Source organism: Bombina bombina, chromosome 7 (assembly GCF_027579735.1).
Source record: "Bombina bombina isolate aBomBom1 chromosome 7, aBomBom1.pri, whole genome shotgun sequence".
In the NCBI taxonomy this organism is placed as follows: Eukaryota; Metazoa; Chordata; class Amphibia; order Anura; family Bombinatoridae; genus Bombina; species Bombina bombina.
In genome coordinates this window covers 446,509,309-446,532,342 of record NC_069505.1, presented here as the reverse complement: position 1 = coordinate 446,532,342, position 23,034 = coordinate 446,509,309, and the positions used below count along the sequence as shown (strand labels likewise).

The 23,034-nt window shown below is 42.6% G+C and overlaps 1 protein-coding gene across 1 annotated transcript in view; it reads right to left on the bottom strand.

Moving 5' to 3' along the window:
• Window positions 1-1,981: 1,981 nt before the first annotated feature.
• Window positions 1,982-23,034, bottom strand: part of L3MBTL2 (L3MBTL histone methyl-lysine binding protein 2) — a 270,019-nt gene continuing 248,966 nt past the window's right edge. The window contains 2 exon segments of the mRNA XM_053721399.1: window positions 1,982-3,786; window positions 4,130-4,210. Coding sequence (XP_053577374.1) covers window positions 3,674-3,786; window positions 4,130-4,210 — 194 coding nt within the window. The 3' untranslated portion in view covers window positions 1,982-3,673.

Genomic DNA, 23,034 nt, shown 5'->3' with positions numbered 1-23,034 from the left:
TGCTTGAAGAAGGTGTCTTCCAGAAACTGGCAGTAGGACTGGGAGTTGAGCTTGACTCCATCCTCAACCCGAAAAGGCCCCACAAGCTCATCTTTGATGATACCAGCCCAAACCAGTACTCCACCTCCACCTTGCTGGCGTCTGAGTCGGACTGGAGCTCTCTGCCCTTTACCAATCCAGCCACGGGCCCATCCATCTGGCCCATCAAGACTCACTCTCATTTCATCAGTCCATAAAACCTTAGAAAAATCAGTCTTGAGATATTTCTTGGCCCAGTCTTGACGTTTCAGCTTGTGTGTCTTGTTCAGTGGTGGTCGTCTTTCAGCCTTTCTTACCTTGGCCATGTCTCTGAGTATTGCACACCTTGTGCTTTTGGGCACTCCAGTGATGTTGCAGCTCTGAAATATGGCCAAACTGGTGGCAAGTGGCATCTTGGCAGCTGCAAGCTTGACTTTTCTCAGTTCATGGGCAGTTATTTTGCACCTTGGTTTTTCCACACGCATCTTGCGACCCTGTTGACTATTTTGAATGAAACGCTTGATTGTTCGATGATCACGCTTCAGAAGCTTTGCAATTTTAAGAGTGCTGCATCCCTCTGCAAGATATCTCACTATTTTTGACTTTTCTGAGCCTGTCAAGTCCTTCTTTTGACCCATTTTGCCAAAGGAAAGGAAGTTGCCTAATAATTATGCACACCTGATATAGGGTGTTGATGTCATTAGACCACACCCCTTCTCATTACAGAGATGCACATCACCTAATATGCTTAATTGGTAGTAGGCTTTCAAGCCTATACAGCTTGGAGTAAGACAACATGCATAAAGAGGATGATGTGGTCAAAATACTCATTTGCCTAATAATTCTGCACTCCCTGTATGCTTCTATTCAAAGATGTCATTCATCTACGTGTATTTACATTTTGACCGTAATGTCCCTTTAAGTACCATATTACTGTCTGTAATATGATTCCATTTGCTTGTTTCTTGTTGAGTTATAGCCATGTCAGGTGCTAAGTCACTGCTCTAAATATGAATTTTAGAATGAGCGGTTTTGTTTCCCTTTTGAAAAACCACACTCTTTATGCTTGAGGGTGAGGTCATTGTCCAAAACACGAGCTGTGGGGATGATCTTGTCGGCCAACAAGCAATAGCTTTGCATTAATATATTTATAAAATGTCGTTTTTGGATGAAGAAAAACTTAACATGTTGAAATATAGCAATTTCATGTGCACAACACAAAAAGAAAAAACACTATTTAAATAGATTTTTGAACTATTTGACTTTAAAGAGCTATAATTTAACCTCTATGACGGAGTCATGGGAGTTGCCTTAGTGGGTAGAGTTCTTAAAGCCGTACAGCCCACAGCGGATTGTGAACGATGTGAGCCTTTGTGCACCATCTCCTTGTTTTTATTTCTTGTAATAAATTAGTTTTCTGGATCTCTCAACAACATGAGTTTGGTTTTTAACCTGCAGTTGTTTGATACAATGTCACTATTTGACTCACCTTAGGGTCATTTATCTCACAAGTCGTTGATGTTCATCTTAACCTCTTATCTTTGGACTATGGGCAGCATTTAACAAGCAACGGATGCTGCTGTGTCCGCCCAAGGTTTCAGGTCCGCCTGAAACCTAAGTTAAGTTACGAAGCAGCGGTCGTAAGACCACTGCTACTTAACTTGTCCGCCACCTACTGCAATCATCCCGATCAGGATGATTGACACCCCCTGCTAGCAGCCGAAGGGCCACAAATGTGCAGGAGGCGGCATTGCACAAGCATTTCACATGAAATGCTTGTGCAATGATAAATGCTGTCGGCAGTGTAAATGCACTACAGCAAATCATGTTCGCTTGACATATGATAAATCTATCCCTAAATCTTTTAACTTCTTCGATACACTTGTTTTTTTATCATATTTGGATATGAGAGACGTATTAGATCATCTCGCTAGAGCGGAGAGGCTCAGATCATCAGGCACTCTGTGGTTACAGCACATCTTTATTCAACAGAAAAGAATCCAAATCAAGAACACAAATACCTGCAGTTTAAAGCAGGTAACATTCAGTTAAACATGCTTTTAAAATAATTCTTTAATGATTTTTTAAACGTTTCTTTATTACATTTTGATACGTTGTTGGATTTACCATTGGGAACCTGCCTGAAAAAGAAATCTTAATACAGAATTTAGCTGAATTTGTCACATTCCAGTCAAGTCCTATGTGCTATACAATAACAATGTGTTCCTCCTGGTAATTGAAGGGTTAATGATATCTACATGTTCGGCTGGGAATTTGTATGTTTATGGGATTGAATGTGCTTCGTTTACGTTTTACCTAAATTTATGCTTAAAGGCTAATTACTTCAATTAAAGTACTTAAAAAATATCCCTGCCCCATACAGCTAGCAGGAGTGTTGTGAGCTTTCAGACAAGGCTTTCTTTTCCTGTTGGGATTTGATGATATATAGTCTTGTCCCTTGCAAGTAGTGGATCCCACTCCTTAAAAAAGGGGAAATCAAACCAAAATGACTCCTCCCTGTATCCCTTAGTCCAGGAAGAGAACATTAAGGCTGAAACTGTAGGTGATGAGTTAGGTGAGAGAAAAACCATCTGCCCCAGTGGTGTCGGCTTCCCTACAAATGAAATGAAAGCACCAAGGCACCTTCTGTAACGCTCTGTTATAGCTATGTCTACCCAGCATCTTTTACATCTGCCCCAGGACCATGCAGCAATTGAGAGAGAACAAAGATACAGAATTCCTAGTCCCGTGCACACAGAACCACCCGCCTGTGCTTATGTACAATAGCATTTATAGGATCAGAACTCTACGTTCACACAAAGGGTAAGCCTACAATTCCTGTTATTTCTGATAATCTAGTTTCATGTCTGTGTAAAAAGGAAGCCATGCTTTATATGCAAGCTTCTAACATCAGGTTGTCAGGACATCTGCTTACTTATGCTTAAACGAGAAGTATGGTACAGACATAAGACAGATCCCTTTAATGCATTCTTACCTAAGGAACATTGTTACCATATGGACCCCGCGTCTAACCGATGATTTTGTGATGAGGCAGAATGTAAACAACTGGCACACCCCTAGCAGCTCACATCTTTCATTAGTTTCCTAAAAAGAGTCTCCAGGATGCAGACAGTGGGCTCTTTCTTATTTTACTTGTAACTAAAGACATGGGCGCCCCTAATAACTACAAATAGAAGAAGTGGTATAGTGTTATGAGTTCATGAAACAGAAATTAGAACAGTGACACCATATATGTCACAAATAGGACAAAGCAAGAAAGCTGGGTCTGTACAAAGGGGACACTCACAAAGTTGGTTTAAGTTCAAGATAAAAGAGAAGCAAAGAGAAGTCATTCTGCCTAAAGCCCCATCGCTTCACTGCAATAGCCAGAGCACAGACATAGGTACCACACTGCCCCAATCATGTCCATGAATAAAAAAAAAGAGGGAGGACAATCAAAACCAATGGTAACAAACCACTTAAAAGCCTGTGCTTCAGGAGACAGTGTAATTAAAGTGATGCGTGGTATAGTGTATGCTCCATCTCATGCCTAGAAGACAGATCCCATCTGATCCATATTTTGGTTTAGACCCACAATGCTCACACCATAAGGAAATTGGTCTTCTACACAAGGATTTATCTTCTAAAAAATAATCTACATGTGTAGCTCATTCTCCTCCTCTTTGACATTATTACTTTCATCCTCTGTGATGGATTCTTTGAGGTCCTGTGGGTCCATTTCCTCCTCTTTTATCTGGACAGAGAGGACTAAGAGAGAAAGGACATTGTCATTATATCAGGTCCACGTGGTTATGGGACAAACACAGAACAATGAGCGATTACTGCACCAAATCACTCTAAACCACCCCATCATCCTAGAGCATATAAAAACAGAGATCTTCATAAATGTTCTTGCTTCATTAACCCAAAAATAACTTTATGCCTCCACCAAGGGGTTTATTAATGTGGCTGCTGCCCACTTTGGGAGCTTCAAGAGGGTGGGAGTATAATGCCAGTCACGAGTTAGAGGTCAACAAGAGCTTATACTCACAGATTACAATCTAAGTACAGTATCAGACGTACACATTTCCTCTTTCCCTGACATTCTTACCTTTAGTGGGCTCAGAAAACTCTGTAGTTTTGGCAGCTCTGTGCTTCTTCGTGGGCTTTTTACCATGCCAAACCTTTTTCCCTGCAAACAGAGGATAACGTGATAAAAAGGAAATTTATGCTTACCTGATAAATTGATTTCTTCTACGATACGACGAGTCCACGGATTCATCCTTACTTGTGGGATATTATCCTCCTGCTAACAGGAAGTGGCAAAGCTGTATATATAGCTCCTCCCTTCTCTCCACTCCCAGTCATTCGACCGAAGGTATAGGAAGAGAAAAGAAAAGCCAAAAGGTGCAGAGGTGACTGAAGTTTTGAAAACAAAAATATAATCTGTCTAATATGACAGGGAGGGCCGTGGACTTGTCGTATCGTAGAAGAAATCAATTTATCAAGTAAACATAAATTTCCTTTTCTTCTACTAGATACCACAAGTCCACGGATTCATCCTTACTTGTGGGATACAATACCAAAGCAACAGGACATGGATGAACGGGAGGGACAAGACAGATACCTAAACAGAAGGCACCACTGCTTTAAGAACTTTTCTCCCAAAAATAGCCTCAGAAGAAGCAAAAGTATCAAATTTGTAAAAATTTGGAAAAGGTATGAAGGGAGGACCAAGTCGCAGCCTTAAAAAATCTGTTCAACAGAAGCATCGTTTTTAAAAGCCCATGTGGAAGCCACCGCTCTAGTAGAATGAGCTGTAATTTTTTCAGGAGGCTGCTGTCCAGCAGTCTCGTATGCCAAATGGATGATGCTTTTCAGCCAAAAAGAGCCGTAGCTTTTTGACCCCTACGCTTTCCAGAATAAACAACAAATAGAGAAGATGTTTGACGGAAATCCTTGGTCGCTTGTAGGTAAAACTTCAAGGCACGAACCACGTCCAAGTTATGTAACAGACGCTCCTTCTTGGAAGAAGGATTAGGACACAGAGAAGGAACAACAATTTCCTGATTAATATTCTTATTTGAAACAACCTTAGGAAGGAATCAATGTTTAGTACACAAAACCACCTTATCAGAATGGAATATAAGATAAGGCGAGTCACATTGTAACGCAAAAAGCTCAGAAACTCTTCGAGCAGAAAAGACTAAAAAAAAAACAAACTAAAAACAAAACTTTCCAAGATAAAAGCTTAATATCTATGGAATGCATGGGTTCAAACAGAACCCCTTGAAGAACATTGAGAACTAAATTCAAACTCCATGGCGGAGTAACAGGTTTAAACACAGGCTTGATTCTGACTAAAACCTGACAAAAAGACTGAACGTCTGGGACATCCGCCAGACGCTTATGTAATAAAATTGACAAAGCAGAAATTTGTCACTTTAAGGAACTAGCCGATAATCCCTTCTCCAATCCTTGGAAAAAGGACAAAATCCTGGGAATCCTAACCCTACTCCATGAGTAGCCCTTAGATTTGCACCAATAAAGATATTTACGCTATATCTCATGGTAAATTTTCCTAGTGACAGGCTTCCGAGCCTGAATCAAGGTATCAATGACCGACTCAGAGAATCCCCGCTTAGATAAAATCAAGCGTTCAATCTCCAGGCAGTCAGCTGCAGAGAATTTAGATTTGGATGTTGGAACTGACCTTGAATGAGAAGGTCCTGTCTCAGTGGCAGAGATGACATTTCCACTAGATCTGCATACCAAGTCCTGCGTGGCCACGCAGGCGCTATCAAGATTACCGAAGCCCTCTCCTGTTTGATTCTGGCAATCAGTCGAGGAAGGAGAGGAAAAGGAGGAAACACATAAGCCAGGTTGAACGACCAAGGTACTGCTAGAGTATCCACCAGTACTGCTTGGGGATCCCTTGATCTGGACCCGTAACAAGGAAGTTTGGCATTCTGACAAGATGCCATCAAATCCAAATCCGGTGTGCCCCATTGACGGATCAAGACCGCAAACACCTCCGGATGGAGCTCCCACTCCTCCGGATGAAAAGTCTGCCGACTTAGAAAATCCGCTTCCCAGTTCTCTACTCCTGGGATATAGATTGCTGATATATGGCAAGAGTGATTCTCCGCCCATCAAATTATCTTGGAAACATCTATCATCACTAGAGAACTCTTGTTCCCCCTTGATGATCGATATATACTACAGTCGTGATATTGTCCGACTGGAATCTTATGAATTTGGCCAAGGCCAACTGAGGCCACGCTTGAAGCGTGTTGAATATTGCTCTCAGTTCCAGAATATTGATTGGATGTAGGGACTCCTCCTGAGTCCAAACACCCTGAGCCTTCAGGGAATTCCAGACTGCACCCCAGCCCAAGAGGCTGGCGTCCGTCATCACTATGACCCATGCTGGCCTGCGGAAGCACATTCAATGGGAAAAATGATCCTGTGACAACCACCAACGAATAGAGTCTCTCGTCTCTAGATCCAGATTTATCTGAGGAGATAAATCCGCATAATCCCCATTTCACTGTCTGAGCATGCACAGCTGCAGTGGTCTGAGATGTAAGCGAGCAAACGGAACAATGTCCATTGCCGCTACCATTAATCCAATTACCTCCATACACTGCACCACTGATGGCCGAGGAATGGACTGAAGTGCTCGGCAAGTAGTTAGGATTTTTGACTTTCTGACCACCGTCAGAAATATTTTCATGTCTACCGAGTCTATCCGAGTTCCTAAGAATGGAACTCTTGTAAGTGGAACTAGTGAACTCTTTTGTATATTCACCTTCCACCCGTGAGTTCTTAGAAAAGCCAACACGATGTCCATGTGAGATTTGGCTAGCTGGTAAGTTGGTGCCTGAATCAAAATGTCGTCCAGATAGGGCACCACTGCTATGCCCCGCGGCCTTAGAACCGCCAGAAGGGAACCTAGCACCTTTGTGAAGATTCTGGGAGCTGTGGAAAACCCGAAAGGGAGGGCCACAAACTGGTAGTGTTTGTCCAGGAAGGCGAACCTGAGGAACTGGTGAGGATCTTAGTGGAAAGGAATGTGAAGATACGCATCCTTTAAGTCCACGGTAGTCATATATTGACCCTCCTGGATCATTGGTAAAATAGCTTGTATGGTCTCCATCTTGAACGATGGGACTCTGAGAAATTTATTTAGGCATTTGAGATCTAAAATCAGTCTGAAGGTTCCCTCTTTTATGGGAACCACAAACAGATTTGAGTAAAACCCCCGCCCCTGTTCTAGTTTTGGAACTGGGCAGATTACACCCATGGTATATAGGTCTTCTACACAGCGTAAGAACGCCTTTCTTTTTGTCTGGTCTATAGACAAACGTGAAAGATGAAATCTTCCCCTTGGGAGAAAATCCTTGAACTCTAGTCGATACCTCTGGGTCACGATTTCTAAAGCCCAGGGATCCTGAACATCCCTTGCCCAAGCCTGAGCGAAGAGAGAAAGTCTGTCCCTACTAGATCCGGTCCCGGATCGGGGGCTGCCCCTTCATGCTGTCTTAGTAGCAGCAGCGGGCTTCTTGGCCTGTTTACCTTTATTCCAGGTCTGGTTACGTCTCCAGACTGACTTGGATTGTGCAAAATTCCCCTCCTGCTTTGTGGCGGAGGAGGAAGTAGAGGGCCCACCTTTAAAATTTTGAAAGGAACGAAAATTTTGTTTAGCCCTCATTTTAACCGTCTTGTCCTGAGGAAGGGCATGACCTTTACCTCCAGTAATGTCGGAAATGATCTCCTTTAGTTCAGGCCCGAATAGGGTCTTACCTTTAAAAGGAATAGCTAAAAGTTTAGATTTTGATGACACATCAGCAGACCAAGACTTAAGCCATAACGCTCTACGCGCTAAAATGGCAAGGCCAGCATTTTTTGCTGCTAATTTAGCCATTTGAAAAGCGGCATCGGTAATGAAAGAATTAGCTAGCTTGAGAGCCTTAATTCTATCCAAAATATCATCTAATGGGGTCTCAACCTTAAGAGACTCCTCTAGAGCCTCAAACCAAAAAGCTGCTGCAGTAGTTACTGGAACAATGCACGCTATAGGTTGTAGAAGAAAACCCTGATGAATAAACAATTTCTTTAAAAGACCCTCTAATTTTTTATCCATAGGATCTTTGAAAGCACAACTGTCCTCAATAGGTATAGTTGTACGCTTAGCAAGGGTAGAAATAGCTCCCTCCACCTTAGGGACCGTCTGCCAGGAATCCCGAATAGTGTCAGATATGGGAAACATTTTCTTAAAAGTAGGAGGGGGAGACAACGGAATGCCTGGTCTATCCCATTCCTTAGTAACAATGTCCGAAATCCTTCTAGGGACTGGAAAAACATTAGTTTTCAAAAAAGCCGAGATATCATCGGCGAAACATGTCAGGGAGGGGTATTGTGTAAAAATACCCTAAAGTTGTTGTTTGTAAATGGCACAGTATCTCAAATCATTTAAACTATAATTATCTATACCTTGGAATTTAATTTACTATTTACTTTAGGGCCGAGCAACATTGGCAGTAAAGTTCTAATCCAATATTTTTACACGCTATATGCGCTCTCAAACTCGAGTAAGCTAGTGAACTAATATATTATGTTTTAAAATCTTAAGCACTGTATGCCAAAATAAGGTGTTATTTAGGTGTGCTTATCAGGTTATTTATAATGTATAATGTGGATGTTTACTTAAAAGTTTGTTAAATTCATATAGCCACAACTTTGACATTTAATTGCCAAAATAAGGCAATAGATATATTATATTAGCTTAAAATCCTAAGCACTGTATGCCAAAACAAGGCGTTACTCAGGCGTGCCTATTAGGTTAATTACAAAGCGGATGTTTATTTACAAGTTTGTTAAATTTATATAACTACAATTTTGACGTTTAATTGCCAAAAAAAGAATTTATGCTTACCTGGTAAATAACTTTCTATTGTGATGTATCGAGTCCACGGATTCATCCTTTACTTTTGGGATATTCTCCTTCCCAACAGGAAGTGGCAAAGAGAGCACACAGCAGAGCTGTCCATATAGCTCCCCCTCTAGCTAAACCCCCCCAGTCAATCGACCGAAGGTTAGGAAGAAAAAGGAGTAACCATAGGGTGCAGTGGTGACTGTAGTTTAAACAAAAACACTACCTGACTTAATAGCCAGGGCGGGCCGTGGACTCGATACATCACAAGAGAAAGTAATTTATCAGGTAAGCATAAATTCTGTTTTCTCTTGTAAGATGTATCGAGTCCACGGATTCATCCTTTACTTGTGGGATACCAATACCAAAGCTTTAGGACACGGATGAAGGGAGGGAACAAGACAGGTACCTTAAACTGAAGGCACCACTGCTTGTAAAACCTTTCTCCCAAAAATAGCCTCCAAAAAAGCAAAAGTATCGAATTTGTAAAATTTGGAAAAAGTATGCAGCGAAGACCAAGTCGCTGCCTTACAAATCTGTTCAACAGAAGCCTCATTTTTAAAAGCCCATGTGGAAGCCACTGCTCTGGTAGAATGAGCAGTAATTGTTTCGGGAGGCTGCTGGCCAGCAGTCTCATAGGCCAAACGGATGATGCTTTTCAGCCAAAAGAAAAGAGAGGTAGCAGTCGCCTTCTGACCTCTCCTTTTACCAGAATAGATAAACAATGAAGTTGTTTGTCTGAAATCCTTAGTTGCTTGTAAATAGAACTTTAAAGCACGAACCACATCAAGATTGTGTAACAGACGTTCCTTCTTCGAAGAAGGATTAGGACAGAGAGAAGGAACAACAATTTCCTGGTTAATATTCTTATTAGACACAACCTTAGGAAGAAAACCGGGTTTGGTAAGCAAAACTACCTTATCTGCATGGAAAACCAGGTAAGGTGAATCACACTGTAAAGCAGATAACTCTGAAACTCTTCGAGCAGAAGAGATAGCTACCAAAAACAAAACTTTCCAAGATAAAAGCTTAATATCTACGGAATGTAAAGGTTCAAACGGAAGCCCTTGCAGAACTGAAAGAACTAAATTCAGACTCCATGGCAGAGCCACAGGTCTATAAACAGGCTTGATTTTGACTAAAGCCTGACTAAACGCTTGAACGTCTGGTACCTCTGCCAGACGTTTGTGTAAAAGAATAGACAAAGCAGATATCTGTCCTTTTAAGGAACTAGCTGATAATCCTTTCTCCAATCCTTCTTGGAGAAAGGACAATATCCTGGGAATCCTAATCTTACTCCATGAGTAACCCTTGGATTCGCACCAAAAAAGATATTTTCGCCAAATCTTATGGTAGATTTTCCTGGTGACAGGCTTTCTAGCCTGAATCAGGGTATCAATAACCGACTCAGAGAAAGCACGCTTTGATAGAATTAGGCGTTCAATCTCCAAGCAGTCAGACGCAGAGAAATTAGATTTGGATGTTTGAAAGGACCTTGTATTAGAAGGTCCTGCCTCATTGGCAGTGTCCATGGTGGAACAGATGACATGTCCACTAGGTCTGCATACCAGGTCCTGCGTGGCTACGCAGGTCCTATTAGAAACACCGAAGCCGTCTCCTGCTTGATTCTGGCAACCAGACGAGGGAGGAGAGGAAACGGTGGAAAAACATAGGCCAGATTGAAGGACCAAGGCACTGCTAGAGCATCTATCAGCACCGCCTGGGGATCCCGGGATCTGGACCCGTAAAGAGGAAGCTTGGTGTTCTGACGGGACGCCATCAGATCCAATTCTGGAGTGCCCCATAGCTGAGTCAGCTGGGCAAATACCTCCGGGTGGAGTTCCCACTCCCCCGGGTGAAAAGTCTGACAACTTGGAAAATCCGCCTCCCAGTTGTCTACTCCTGGGATGTGAATTGCTGAGAGATGGCAAGAGTGATCCTCCGCCCACCTGATTATTTTTGTTACTTCCATCATTGCTAGGGAACTCCTTGCTCCCCCCTGATGATTGACGTAAGCTACAGTCGTGATGTTGTCCGACTGAAATCTGATGAATTTGGCCGCAGCTAGCTGAGGCCATGCCTGGAGCACGTTGAATATCGCCCTCAGTTCCAGAATGTTTATCGGGAGAAGAGCTTCTTCCCGAGACCATAAGCCCTGAGCTTTCAGGGAGTCCCAGACTGCACCCCAGCCCAACAGACTGGCGTCGGTCGTTACGATGATCCACTCTGGTCTGCGGAAACACTTCCCTGAGACACGTGATCCTGAGACCACCACCAGAGAAGAGAATCTCTGGTCCCCTGGTCCAGCTGTATTTGAGGAGACAAATCTGCATAATCCCCATTCCACTGTTTGAGCATGCATAGTTGCAGTTGTCTGATGTGTATCCGTGCAAAAGGGACTATGTCCATTGCCGCTACCATTAGCCCGATTGTCTCCATGCACTGAGCTACAGATGGCCGAGGAATGGCATGAAGGCCTCAGCAAGTGGTTAAGAGTTTTAACTTTCTGACCTCCGTCAGAAATATTTTCATTTCTACCGAGTCTATTAGAGTTCCTAGGAAGGAAACTCTTGTGAGGGGGGAGAGAGAACTCTTTTTGATGTTCACCTTCCACCCGTGAGACCTCAGAAAGGCCAATACAATTTCCATGTGAGACTTGGCTCTTTGGAAAGTCGACGCTTGAATTAAGATGTCGTCTAAATAAGGCGCCACTGCTATGCCCCCCGGTCTTAGAACCGCCAGGAGGGACCCTAGCACCTTTGTGAAAATTCTGGGAGCAGTGGCCAATCCAAAAGGAAGAGCCACAAACTGGTAATGCTTGTCCAGAAAGGTGAACCTGAGAAACTGGTGATGATCTTTGTGGATAGGAATGTGCAGATATGCATCCTTTAAATCCACGGTGGTCATATATTGACCCTCCTGGATCATTGGTAAGATTGTCTCCATCTTGAATGATGGGACTCTGAGGAATTTGTTTAGAATTTTTAGATCCAGGACTGGTCTGAAAGTTCCTTCTTTCTTTGGAACCACAAACAGGTTTGAGTAAAAACCCAGCCCTTGTTCCGCAATTGGAACTGGGTGGATCACTCCCATTGTATGTAGGTCTTCTACACAGCATAAAAACGCCTCTTTCTTTGTCTGGTCTGAAGACAGACGAGAAATGTGGAACCTTCCCCTTGGAGGGGAGTCCTTGAAATCTAGAAGATATCCCTGGGATACAATCTCTAAGGCCCAGGGATCGTGTACATCTCTTGCCCAGGCCTGAGCGAAGAGAGAGAGTCTGCCCCCTACTAGATCCGGTCCCGGATCTGGGGCTACCCCATCATGCTGTCTTGGAGGCAGCTGCAGGCTTCTTGGCCTGTTTACCCTTGTTCCAGCCCTGGTAAGGTTTCCAGGCTGTCCTGGGTTGTGAAGAGTTACCCTCTTGCTTTGCAGCAGGGGAGGATGAAGCGAGACCGCTCCTGAAATTCCGAAAGGAACGAAAATTATTTTGTTTGTTCTTTGTCTTGAAGGACTTGTCCTGGGGGAGTGCATGGCCTTTTCCCCCAGTGATTTCTGAAATAATCTCTTTCAATTCAGGCCCGAAGAGGGACTTTCCTTTGAAAGGGATGTTCAATAGTTTGGATTTTGACGACACATCGGCCGACCAGGACTTTAGCCATAGCGCCCTGCGCGCTAAAATAGCGAAACATTAATTTTTTTTGCCGCTAACTTAGCTAGTTGGAAAGCGGCATCTGTGATAAAAGAATTAGCCAGCTTAAGAGCCTTAATTCTGTCCATAATGTCCTCACATGAGGTCTCCGTCTGGAGCGCATCTTCCAGCGCCTCGAACCAGAAAGCAGCTGCAGTGGTTACAGGAACAATGCACGCAATAGGTTGGAGAAGAAAACCTTGCTGAACAAAAATGTTCTTAAGTAAACCCTCTAATGTTTTATCCATAGGGTCTTTAAAAGCACAACTGTCTTCGATTGGTATAGTTTTGCGTTTAGCAAGTGAAGAAACAGCCCCCTCCACCTTAGGGACCTTCTGCCACGAGTCCCGTATGGGGTTAGATATGGGGAACATTTTCTTAAAAACAGGAGGGGGAACGAAGAGAATACCTGGTTTATCCCACTCCCTAGTAACGATATCCGCAATCCTCTTAGGGACTGGGAACACATCAGTGTAAACAGGAACTTCTAGGTACTTGTCCATTTTACACAATTTCTCTGGAACCACCATAGGGTCGCAGTCATCCAGAGTAACTAATACCTCCATGAGCAATAAGCGGAGGTGTTCTAGTTTAAAAGCAAACGTATCTGAATCTGTCTGAGGAGAAACCTTTCCTGAATCGGAAATTTCTCCCTCAGACAGCACATCCCTTGCCCCCACTTCAGAGTGTTGTGAGGGTATATCGGATACGGCTACTAAAGCGTCAGAATGCTCATTATCTGTTCTTAAAACAGAGCTATCACGCTTTGCAGGTAACACGGGCAGTTTAGATAAGAACACTGAGAGGGTATTATTCATAACTGCCGCCAAGTCTTGCAAGGTAAAAGAGTTAGACGCACTAGAGGTGCTAGGCGTCGCTTGAGCGGTCGTAACTGGTTGTGACACTTGGGGAGAGGTTGACGGGCTAACCTCGTTACCTTCTGTCTGAGAATCATCTTGGGTCACATTTTTAAGTGCAACAATATGTTATTTAAAGTGTATAGACATATCAGTACAAGTGGGACACATTCTGATAGGGGGTTCCAAAATGTCTTCTAAACACATTGAACAAGGACTTTCCTTGGTGTCAGACATGTTTAACAGACTAGTAGTAATATAAACAGGCTTGGAAATCACTTTAATCAAGTAAAAACACACTTTGAAAAAAACGGTACTGAGCCTTTAAGAGATAAAAAAGGCACACAATTTTGCAAAACAGTGAAAAAATGCAGCAAACTTTTCTAAATTTTTACAGTATGTACCTAAAGCATTAGTAAGATTGCACCACTAGCAATATAAACGATTAACCCCTTAATGCCCAAACCGGATCGACAGTAGTCAAACAACCAGGTTAAAGAAACTTCAGCACCTTGCCACAGCTCTGCTGCGGCCCTACCTGTCCTTAGGAACCAGATTTGTGGGGGAAAAGCTTCTTATAGGCCCTCAAACTGCAGCAGGACCCTCCATGTGAAACAGCCTGAACTTCTAGTCAAAATAACTGCGCATCTGAGGCGCGAAATTAGGCCCCTCCCACCTCACTCTGGTGCTTGTGAGGCCTAAAGAAACACTGCCAAGTGTTTTAGTAATAGCCATGTGGGTAATAACCCCTGAAAGAAACCCAAAGGAACCTTCAAAGTGTCTCAAAAAACGATAATTTCAATAAAAACCGTTTGCCCTGAAGTAGTGTCAACCAGCATAAACTAGCCCTGTTATGTAAGCTTGAAATTCCATACTTAGTCTCTGAATACAGCTTACCCTTCCCTCATGGGGATATTAACAGTCTTTTCTAGCATTATCACAGTCTTGTCTAGAAATAAATGACTGAACATACCTTATTGCAGCCTAACCTGCAAACCGTTCCCCCCAACTGAAGTTCTCTTGTACTCCTCAGTACTGTGTGGGAACAGCAGTGGATTTTAGTTACAACATGCTAAAATCATCTTCCTCCCTGCAGAAATCTTCATCCCCTTTCTGCTAGAGTGTAAATAGTACACACCAGTACCATTTAAAATAACAAACTCTTGCTTGTAGAAAAACATAATTTATGCTTACCTGATAAATTCCTTTCTTCTGTAGTGTGATCAGTCCACGGGTCATCATTACTTCTGGGATATTACTCCTCCCCAACAGGAAGTGCAAGAGGATTCACCCAGCAGAGCTGCATATAGCTCCTCCCCTCTACGTCACTCCCAGTCATTCGACCAAGGACCAACGAGAAAGGAAAAGCCAAGGGTGAAGTGGTGACTGGAGTATAAATTAAAAAATATTTACCTGCCTTAAAAACAGGGCGGGCCGTGGACTGATCACACTACAGAAGAAAGGAATTTATCAGGTAAGCATAAATTATGTTTTCTTCTGTTAAGTGTGATCAGTCCACGGGTCATCATTACTTCTGGGATACCAATACCAAAGCAAAAGTACACGGATGACGGGAGGGATAGGCAGGCTCTTTATACAGAAGGAACCACTGCCTGAAGAACCTTTCTCCCAAAAATAGCCTCCGATGAAGCAAAAGTGTCAAATTTGTAAAATTTGGAAAAAGTATGAAGCGAAGACCAAGTTGCAGCCTTGCAAATCTGTTCAACAGAGGCCTCATTCTTGAAGGCCCAAGTGGAAGCCACAGCTCTAGTAGAATGAGCTGTAATTCTTTCAGGAGGCTGCTGTCCAGCAGTCTCATAAGCTAAACGAATTATGCTACGAAGCCAAAAAGAAAGAGAGGTAGCGGAAGCTTTTTGACCTCTCCTCTGCCCAGAGTAAATGACAAACAGAGAAGACGTTTGTCGAAATTCCTTAGTTGCCTGTAAGTAAAATTTTAGAGCACGGACTACATCCAGGTTGTGCAGTAGACGTTCCTTCTTTGAAGAAGGATTTGGGCATAAAGAAGGAACAACAATCTCTTGATTGATATTCCTGTTAGTAACTACCTTAGGTAAGAACCCAGGTTTAGTACGCAGGACTACCTTATCCGAATGAAAAATCAAATAAGGAGAATCACAATGTAAGGCTGATAATTCAGAGACTCTTCGAGCCGAGGAAATAGCCATTAAAAATAGAACTTTCCAAGATAACAACTTTATATCAATGGAATGAAGGGGTTCAAACGGAACGCCCTGTAAAACATTAAGAACAAGGTTTAAACTCCATGGTGGAGCAACAGTTTTAAACACAGGCTTAATCCTGGTCAAAGCCTGACAAAAAGCCTGGACGTCAGGAACTTCTGACAGACGTTTGTGTAACAGAATGGACAGAGCTGAGATCTGTCCCTTTAATGAACTAGCAGATAAACCCTTTTCTAAACCTTCTTGTAGAAAAGACAATATCCTAGGAATCCTAACCTTACTCCAAGAGTAACCTTTGGATTCACACCAATATAGGTATTTACGCCATATCTTATGGTAAATCTTTCTGGTAACAGGTTTCCTAGCCTGTATTAAGGTATCAATAACTGACTCAGAAAACCCACGTCTTGATAAAATCAAGCGTTCAATTTCCAAGCAGTCAGCTTCAGAGAAGTTAGATTTTGATGTTTGAAGGGACCCTGTATCAGAAGGTCCTGTTTCAGAGGTAGAGACCAAGGTGGACAGGATGACATGTCCACCAGGTCTGCATACCAAGTCCTGCGTGGCCACGCAGGTGCTATTAGAATCACTGATGCTCTCTCTTGTTTGATTCTGGCAATCAATCGAGGAAGCAACGGGAAGGGTGGAAACACGTAAGCCATCCTGAAGTCCCAAGGTGCTGTCAGAGCATCTATCAGGACTGCTCCTGGATCCCTGGATCTGGACCCGTAACGAGGAAGCTTGGCGTTCTGTCGAGACGCCATGAGATCTATCTCTGGTTTGCCCCAACGTCCCACTCCCCCGGATGAAAAGTCTGACGACTTAAGAAATCCGCCTCCCAGTTCTCCACTCCCGGGATGTGGATTGCTGACAGGTGGCAAGAGTGAGACTCTGCCCAGAGAATTATCTTTGATACTTCCATCATAGCTAGGGAGCTTCTTGTCCCTCCCTGATGGTTGATGTAAGCTACAGTCGTGATGTTGTCCGACTGAAACCTGATGAACCCCCGAGTTGTCAACTGAGGCCAAGCCAGGAGGGCATTGAGAACTGCTCTCAATTCCAGAATGTTTATTGGCAGGAGACTCTCCTCCTGACTCCATTGTCCCTGAGCCTTCAGAGAACTCCAGACGGCACCCCAACCTAGAAGGCTGGCGTCTGTTGTTACAATTGTCCAGTCTGGTCTGCTGAATGGCATCCCCCTGGACAGATGTGGCCGAGAAAGCCACCATAGAAGAGAATTTCTGGTCTCTTGATCCAGATTCAGAGAAGGGGACAAGTCTGAGTAATCCACTGACTTAGCATGCACAATTGCAGTGGTCTGAGGTGTAAGCGTGCAAAGGGTACTATGTCCATTGCCACTACCATTAAGCCGATTACCTCCATGCATTGAGCCACTGACGGTGTTGAATGGAATGTAGGGTGCGGCAAGCACTTTGAAGTCTTGTTAGCCTGTCCTCTGTCAGGTAAATCTTCATTTCTACAGAATCTATAAGAGTCCCCAGGAAGGGAACTCTTGTGAGTGGAACGAGTGAACTTTTCTTTTCGTTCACCTTCCATCCATGTGACCTTAGAAATGCCAGCACTAACTCTGTATGAGACTTGGCAGTTTGAAAGCTTGAAGCTTGTATCAGAATGTCGTCTAGGTATGGAGCTACCGAGATTCCCCGCGGTCTTAGTACCGCCAGAAGAGCACCCAGAACCTTTGTGAAGATTCTTGGAGCTGTAGCCAATCCGAATGGAAGAGCCACAAACTGGTAATGCCTGTCTAGGAAGGCAAACCTTAGGTACCGATAATGATCTTTGTGAATCGGTATGTGGAGGTAAGCATCTTTTAAATCTACAGTGGTCATGTACTGACCCTCTTGGATCATAGGTAAAATTGTCCGAATAGTCTCCATCTTGAACGATGGAACTCTTAGGAATTTGTTTAGGATCTTTAAGTCCAGGATTGGTCTGAAAGTTCCCTCTTTTTTGGGAACCACAAACAGATTTGAGTAAAACCCCTGTCCCTGTTCCGATCGTGGAACTGGATGGATTACTCCCATTAACAAGAGCTCTTGTACGCAGCGTAGAAACGCCTCTTTCTTTGTCTGGATTGTTGACAATCTTGACAGATGAAATCTCTCTCTTGGAGGAGAGTATTTGAAGTCCAGAAGGTATCCCTGAGATATTATCTCTAGCGCCCAGGGATCCTGGACATCTCTTGCCCAAGCCTGGGCGAAGAGAGAAAGTCTGCCCCCCACAAGATCCGATCCCGGATCGGGGGCCCTCAATTCATGCTGTTTTAGGGGCAGCAGCAGGTTTCCTGGCCTGCTTGCCCTTGTTCCAGGACTGGTTAGGTTTCCAGCCTTGTCTGTAGCGAGCAACAGCTCCTTCCTGTTTTGGTGCAGAGGAAGTTGATGCTGCTCCTGCTTTGAAATTACGAAAGGAACGAAAATTAGACTGTCTAGCCTTAACTTTGGCTTTGTCCTGAGGCAGGGCATGGCCTTTACCTCCTGTAATGTCAGCAATAATCTCTTTCAACCCGGGCCCGAATAAGGTCTGCCCTTTGAAAGGTATATTAAGCAATTTAGACTTAGAAGTAACATCAGCTGACCAGGATTTTAGCCACAGCGCCCTGCGTGCCTGAATGGCGAATCCTGAATTCTTCGCCGTAAGTTTAGTAAGATGTACTACGGCCTCCGAAATGAATGAATTAGCTAGTTTAAGGACTCTAAGCCTGTCCGTAATGTCGTCCAGAGTAGCTGAACCAATGTTCTCTTCCAGAGACTCAATCCAGAATGCCGCTGCAGCCGTGATCGGCGCAATGCATGCAAGGGGTTGCAATATAAAACCTTGTTGAACAAACATTTTCTTAAGGTAACCCTCTAACTTTTTATCCATTGGATCTGAAAAAGCACAGCTATCCTCCACCGGGATAGTGGTACGCTTAGCTAAGGTAGAAACTGCTCCCTCCACCTTAGGGACCGTTTGCCATAAGTCCCTTGTGGTGGCGTCTATTGGAAACATTTTTCTAAATATCGGAGGGGGTGAGAACGGCACACCGGGTCTATCCCACTCCTTAGTAACAATTTCAGTAAGTCTCTTAGGTATAGGAAAAACCTCAGTACTCGTCGGTACCGCAAAATATTTATCCAACCTACACATTTTCTCTGGTATTGCAACTGTGTTACAATCATTCAGAGCCGCTAACACCTCCCCTAGTAATACACGGAGGTTTTCCAGTTTAAATTTAAAATTTGAAATATCTGAATCCAGTCTGTTTGGATCAGAACCGTCACCCACAGAATGAAGTTCTCCGTCCTCATGTTCTGCCACCTGTGACGCAGTGTCTGACATGGCCCTAATATTAGCGCACTCTGTTCTCACCCCAGAGTGATCACGCTTACCTCTTAGTTCTGGTAATTTAGCCAAAACCTCAGTCATAACAGTAGCCATATCCTGTAATGTGATTTGTAATGGCCGCCCAGATGTACTCGGCGCTACAATATCACGCACCTCCCTCTGAGCGGGAGATGTAGGTACTGACACGTGAGGCGAGTTAGTCGGCATAACTCTTCCCCTCGTTGTTTGGTGAAATTTGTTCAATTTGTACAGATTGACTTTTATTTAAAGTAGCATCAATACAGTTAGTACATAAATTTCTATTGGGCTCCACTTTGGCATTGCAACAAATGACACAGGTATCATCCTCTGAATCAGACATGTTTAACACACTAGCAAATAAACTTGCAACTTGGAAATACAATTCAATTAGAATAATATTAAAACGTACTGTGCCTTTAAGAAGCACAGAAGATCTATGACAGTTGAAAATTAATAAATTGAAACAGTTATAGCCTCAATCCTTGTAAACAACACAACTTTAGCAAAGGTTTAATCCCATTAGCAAAGATAACAAATTCTGAAAGCAGGAAACAAATTACAGAATAAACGTTTTTTATCTTAGTCAAACTACAATTCTCACAGCTCTGCTGAGAGAAATTACCTCCCTCAAAATAAGTTTTGAAGACCCCTGAGCTCTGTAGAGATGAACCGGATCATGCAGGGAATACAATGAGTTGCTGACTGAAATATTTGATGCGTAGTAAAAGCGCCAAAAAACGGCCCCTCCCCCTCACACACTGCAGTGAGGGAGAACAGAAACTGTCAGAAAACAGATTAAGCAACTGCCAAGTGGAAAAATAGTGCCCAAACATTTATTCACTCAGTACCTCAGTAAATGAAAACGATTTTACATTCCAGCAAAAACGTTAAACATAATCTCTAGTTATTAAACAGCTTTATGTATTTCTTACAGTGTAATTCTAGTGAAGTACCATTCCCCAGAATACTGAAGTGTAAAGTATACATACATGACATTATATCGGTATGGCAGGATTTTCTCATCAATTCCATTATCAGAAAATAAAAACTGCTACATACCTCTATGCAGATTCATCTGCCCGCTGTCCCCTGATCTGAAGTTTACCTCTCCTCAGATGGCCGAGAAACAGCAATATGATCTTAACTACTCCGGCTATAATCATAACAAAAACTCTGGTAGATTCTTCTTCAAACTCTGCCAGAGAGATAATAACACACTCCGGTGCTATTTTAAAATAACAAACTCTTGATTGAAGATAAAAACTAAGTATAATCACCATAGTCCTCTCACACATCCTATGTAGTCGTTGGGTGCAAGAGAATGACTGGGAGTGACGTAGAGGGGAGGAGCTATATGCAGCTCTGCTGGGTGAATCCTCTTGCACTTCCTGTTGGGGAGGAGTAATATCCCAGAAGTAATGATGACCCGTGGACTGATCACACTTAACAGAAGAAATAAAAACTACAATTCTAACACCACATTCACTTTACCCTTCCGATTGCTTAGAGCCGGCAAAGAGAATGACTGGGGGGTGGAGCTAGAGGGGGAGCTATATGGACAGCTCTGCTGTGTGCTTTCTTTGCCACTTCCTGTTGGGAAGGAGAATATCCCACAAGTAAAGGATGAATCCGTGGACTCGATACATCTTACAAGAGAAATAAGGCTTTATTCAGTTTCAACCACAAGCCAGCTGTAAAACTAATGTCTATCATATGATCTACCCTAACTGACAAATTAATTGATAACCAATATACGGTTTCCTCTGTGCTTTTAGACTAACAATCAAGTTGATGTTTAATCAGAGTGTATTAATGTGACAAAGATACATTTTTGAGACATACGTACTGAACCAGTAAATATCAAGCATATACACCAATAAAAGTGTATATATGAAGTCAGATACTCGCATGCCAAAATAAGGCTTGATTGAAAGACACCCTTAGGCCAGCCATATCAGCTGACATCTACCGTATTATTTATAAAGCTGGTAAAAGCACAAACACAGATATTAACTGATGCAGGTGGCAAAAAATTCCACCACTAATTCAACAGTTCACATCAGGACCTAGACATTTACATACCAAAATAAGGCAAACAAAGGCTGTATGTGGAGGTTCGCACAGACCAGCCACTAAGCCAGAAACGTTAAAAATACATATTCACTGAACCAGAATATATAACCAAACTCTAGCTTACACAATCTAATTTACTATAATGAAAGTAATATTTCAATAATTACTATCAAGAGTATAAGATACACTAATTTTGGTACCCTGAGAATTTTTATTTAAGTCACAATTGATAAGATCAGCAGCCCTAGATGTTTTGTATTATGATATCAATTTATTAGCTAGACTCCCAGTAATTACTGCCCATATTATCCACATTATTTATGTGGACACCCATCTAGGCTCTATATATATTTTCACAACAAGGTAGTTTGATAAATTCAAAGTTATCTTCTGTTCAAGATTCTATGTGTTTTTAAAGTACACACACATACACAGTGATTTTATAGAACCTTTGTTGAAATAAAAGTTATGTTTTAATTTTGATTAGATTACTTTGGTCCAAACCATGAGTTTATAATCTTGTTAATCCAGGGTCCCGAAGTGCTAAACAAGTGCAAATCTTTTAGTCTTGATCCCTCCAGTGACCAAGACTTTATTTGCATTATGCAACCAGTGTCATTCAATTTTTAGCCCATAATATAACAGGTCCCAGTAACATCCCTTCATAGTTCCTCATGGGAACTATGTCAGCTGGTTCTGAAATACCACAGTCTCTTCAGAAATAAAATAACTGAACATACCTCAATGCTTGTAGCATGAAAACGTTCCCCACACTGAAGCTTCTCAAGTACTCCTCAGCCATTCTGTGGGAACTCCTCTGGATCTTAGTAACCACTGCTAAGATCATCAACCTCCAGGCAGAAATCTTCTTCCATCTGCTGCCTGAGGAAAAATAGTACTCACCGGTACCATTTAAAATAAAAAAGTCTTGCTTGAAGAAAATAAAAACTATCATTTTATCACCTCTTTCACTTTACCTCTTCCAATTACTAGTATAGGCAAAGAGAATGACTGGGGGTGGAGAGAAGGGAGGAGCTATATATACAGCTCTGCTGTGGTGCTCTTTGGCACTTCCTGTTAGCAGGAGGATAATATCCCACAAGTAAGGATGAATCCGTGCACTCGTCGTATCTAGTAGAAGAAAAAAGAAAATTAAACACTGAATTTAAGAGATGGAAGACATCAGAGGAGATGAGACAATGATAACATTGCTAATGGAGTAGGATAGCGGACACTTAAGAAAAAAACTAAGGGTAGAATCCATACACAACGGAAGCTAAAGTAATGGGAGCAACAATGCAAATAAAAGGACAGAAAATATAGTTCTAGAGAGACTGGGGAACATGAAAAAGATGCGAGACATCAAGACTGAAAAACAAAAGCTAGAGATGTCCGACGCATAAGGTATAAGACACACAGATGAGGGAAGTAACTACAGCTGGAAGGTTAAGGACGGTTACCATAGCACTTACTTGTGATGTTAAAGAGTAGCAAAGAGAAAATAAATAGGGATAAGGTATGAGACAGATGAGGGAAGTAACTACAGCTAGAGGGTTAAGGATGGTTACATAGCACTAACTTGAGATGTTAAAGAGTAACAAAGAGAAAATAAATAGGGATAAGGTATGAGACAGATGAGGGAAGTAACTACAGCTGGAGGGTTAAGGATGGTTACATAGCACTCACCTGTGATGTTAAAGAGTAGCACAGAGAAAATAAATTGGGATAAGGTATGAGACAGATGAGGGAAGTAACTACAGCTAGAGGGTTAAGGATGGTTACATAGCACTAACTTGTGATGTTAAAGAGTAACAAAGAGAAAATAAATAGGGATAAGGTATGAGAAACATGAGGGAAGTAACTACAGCTGGAGGGTTAAGGATGGTTACATAG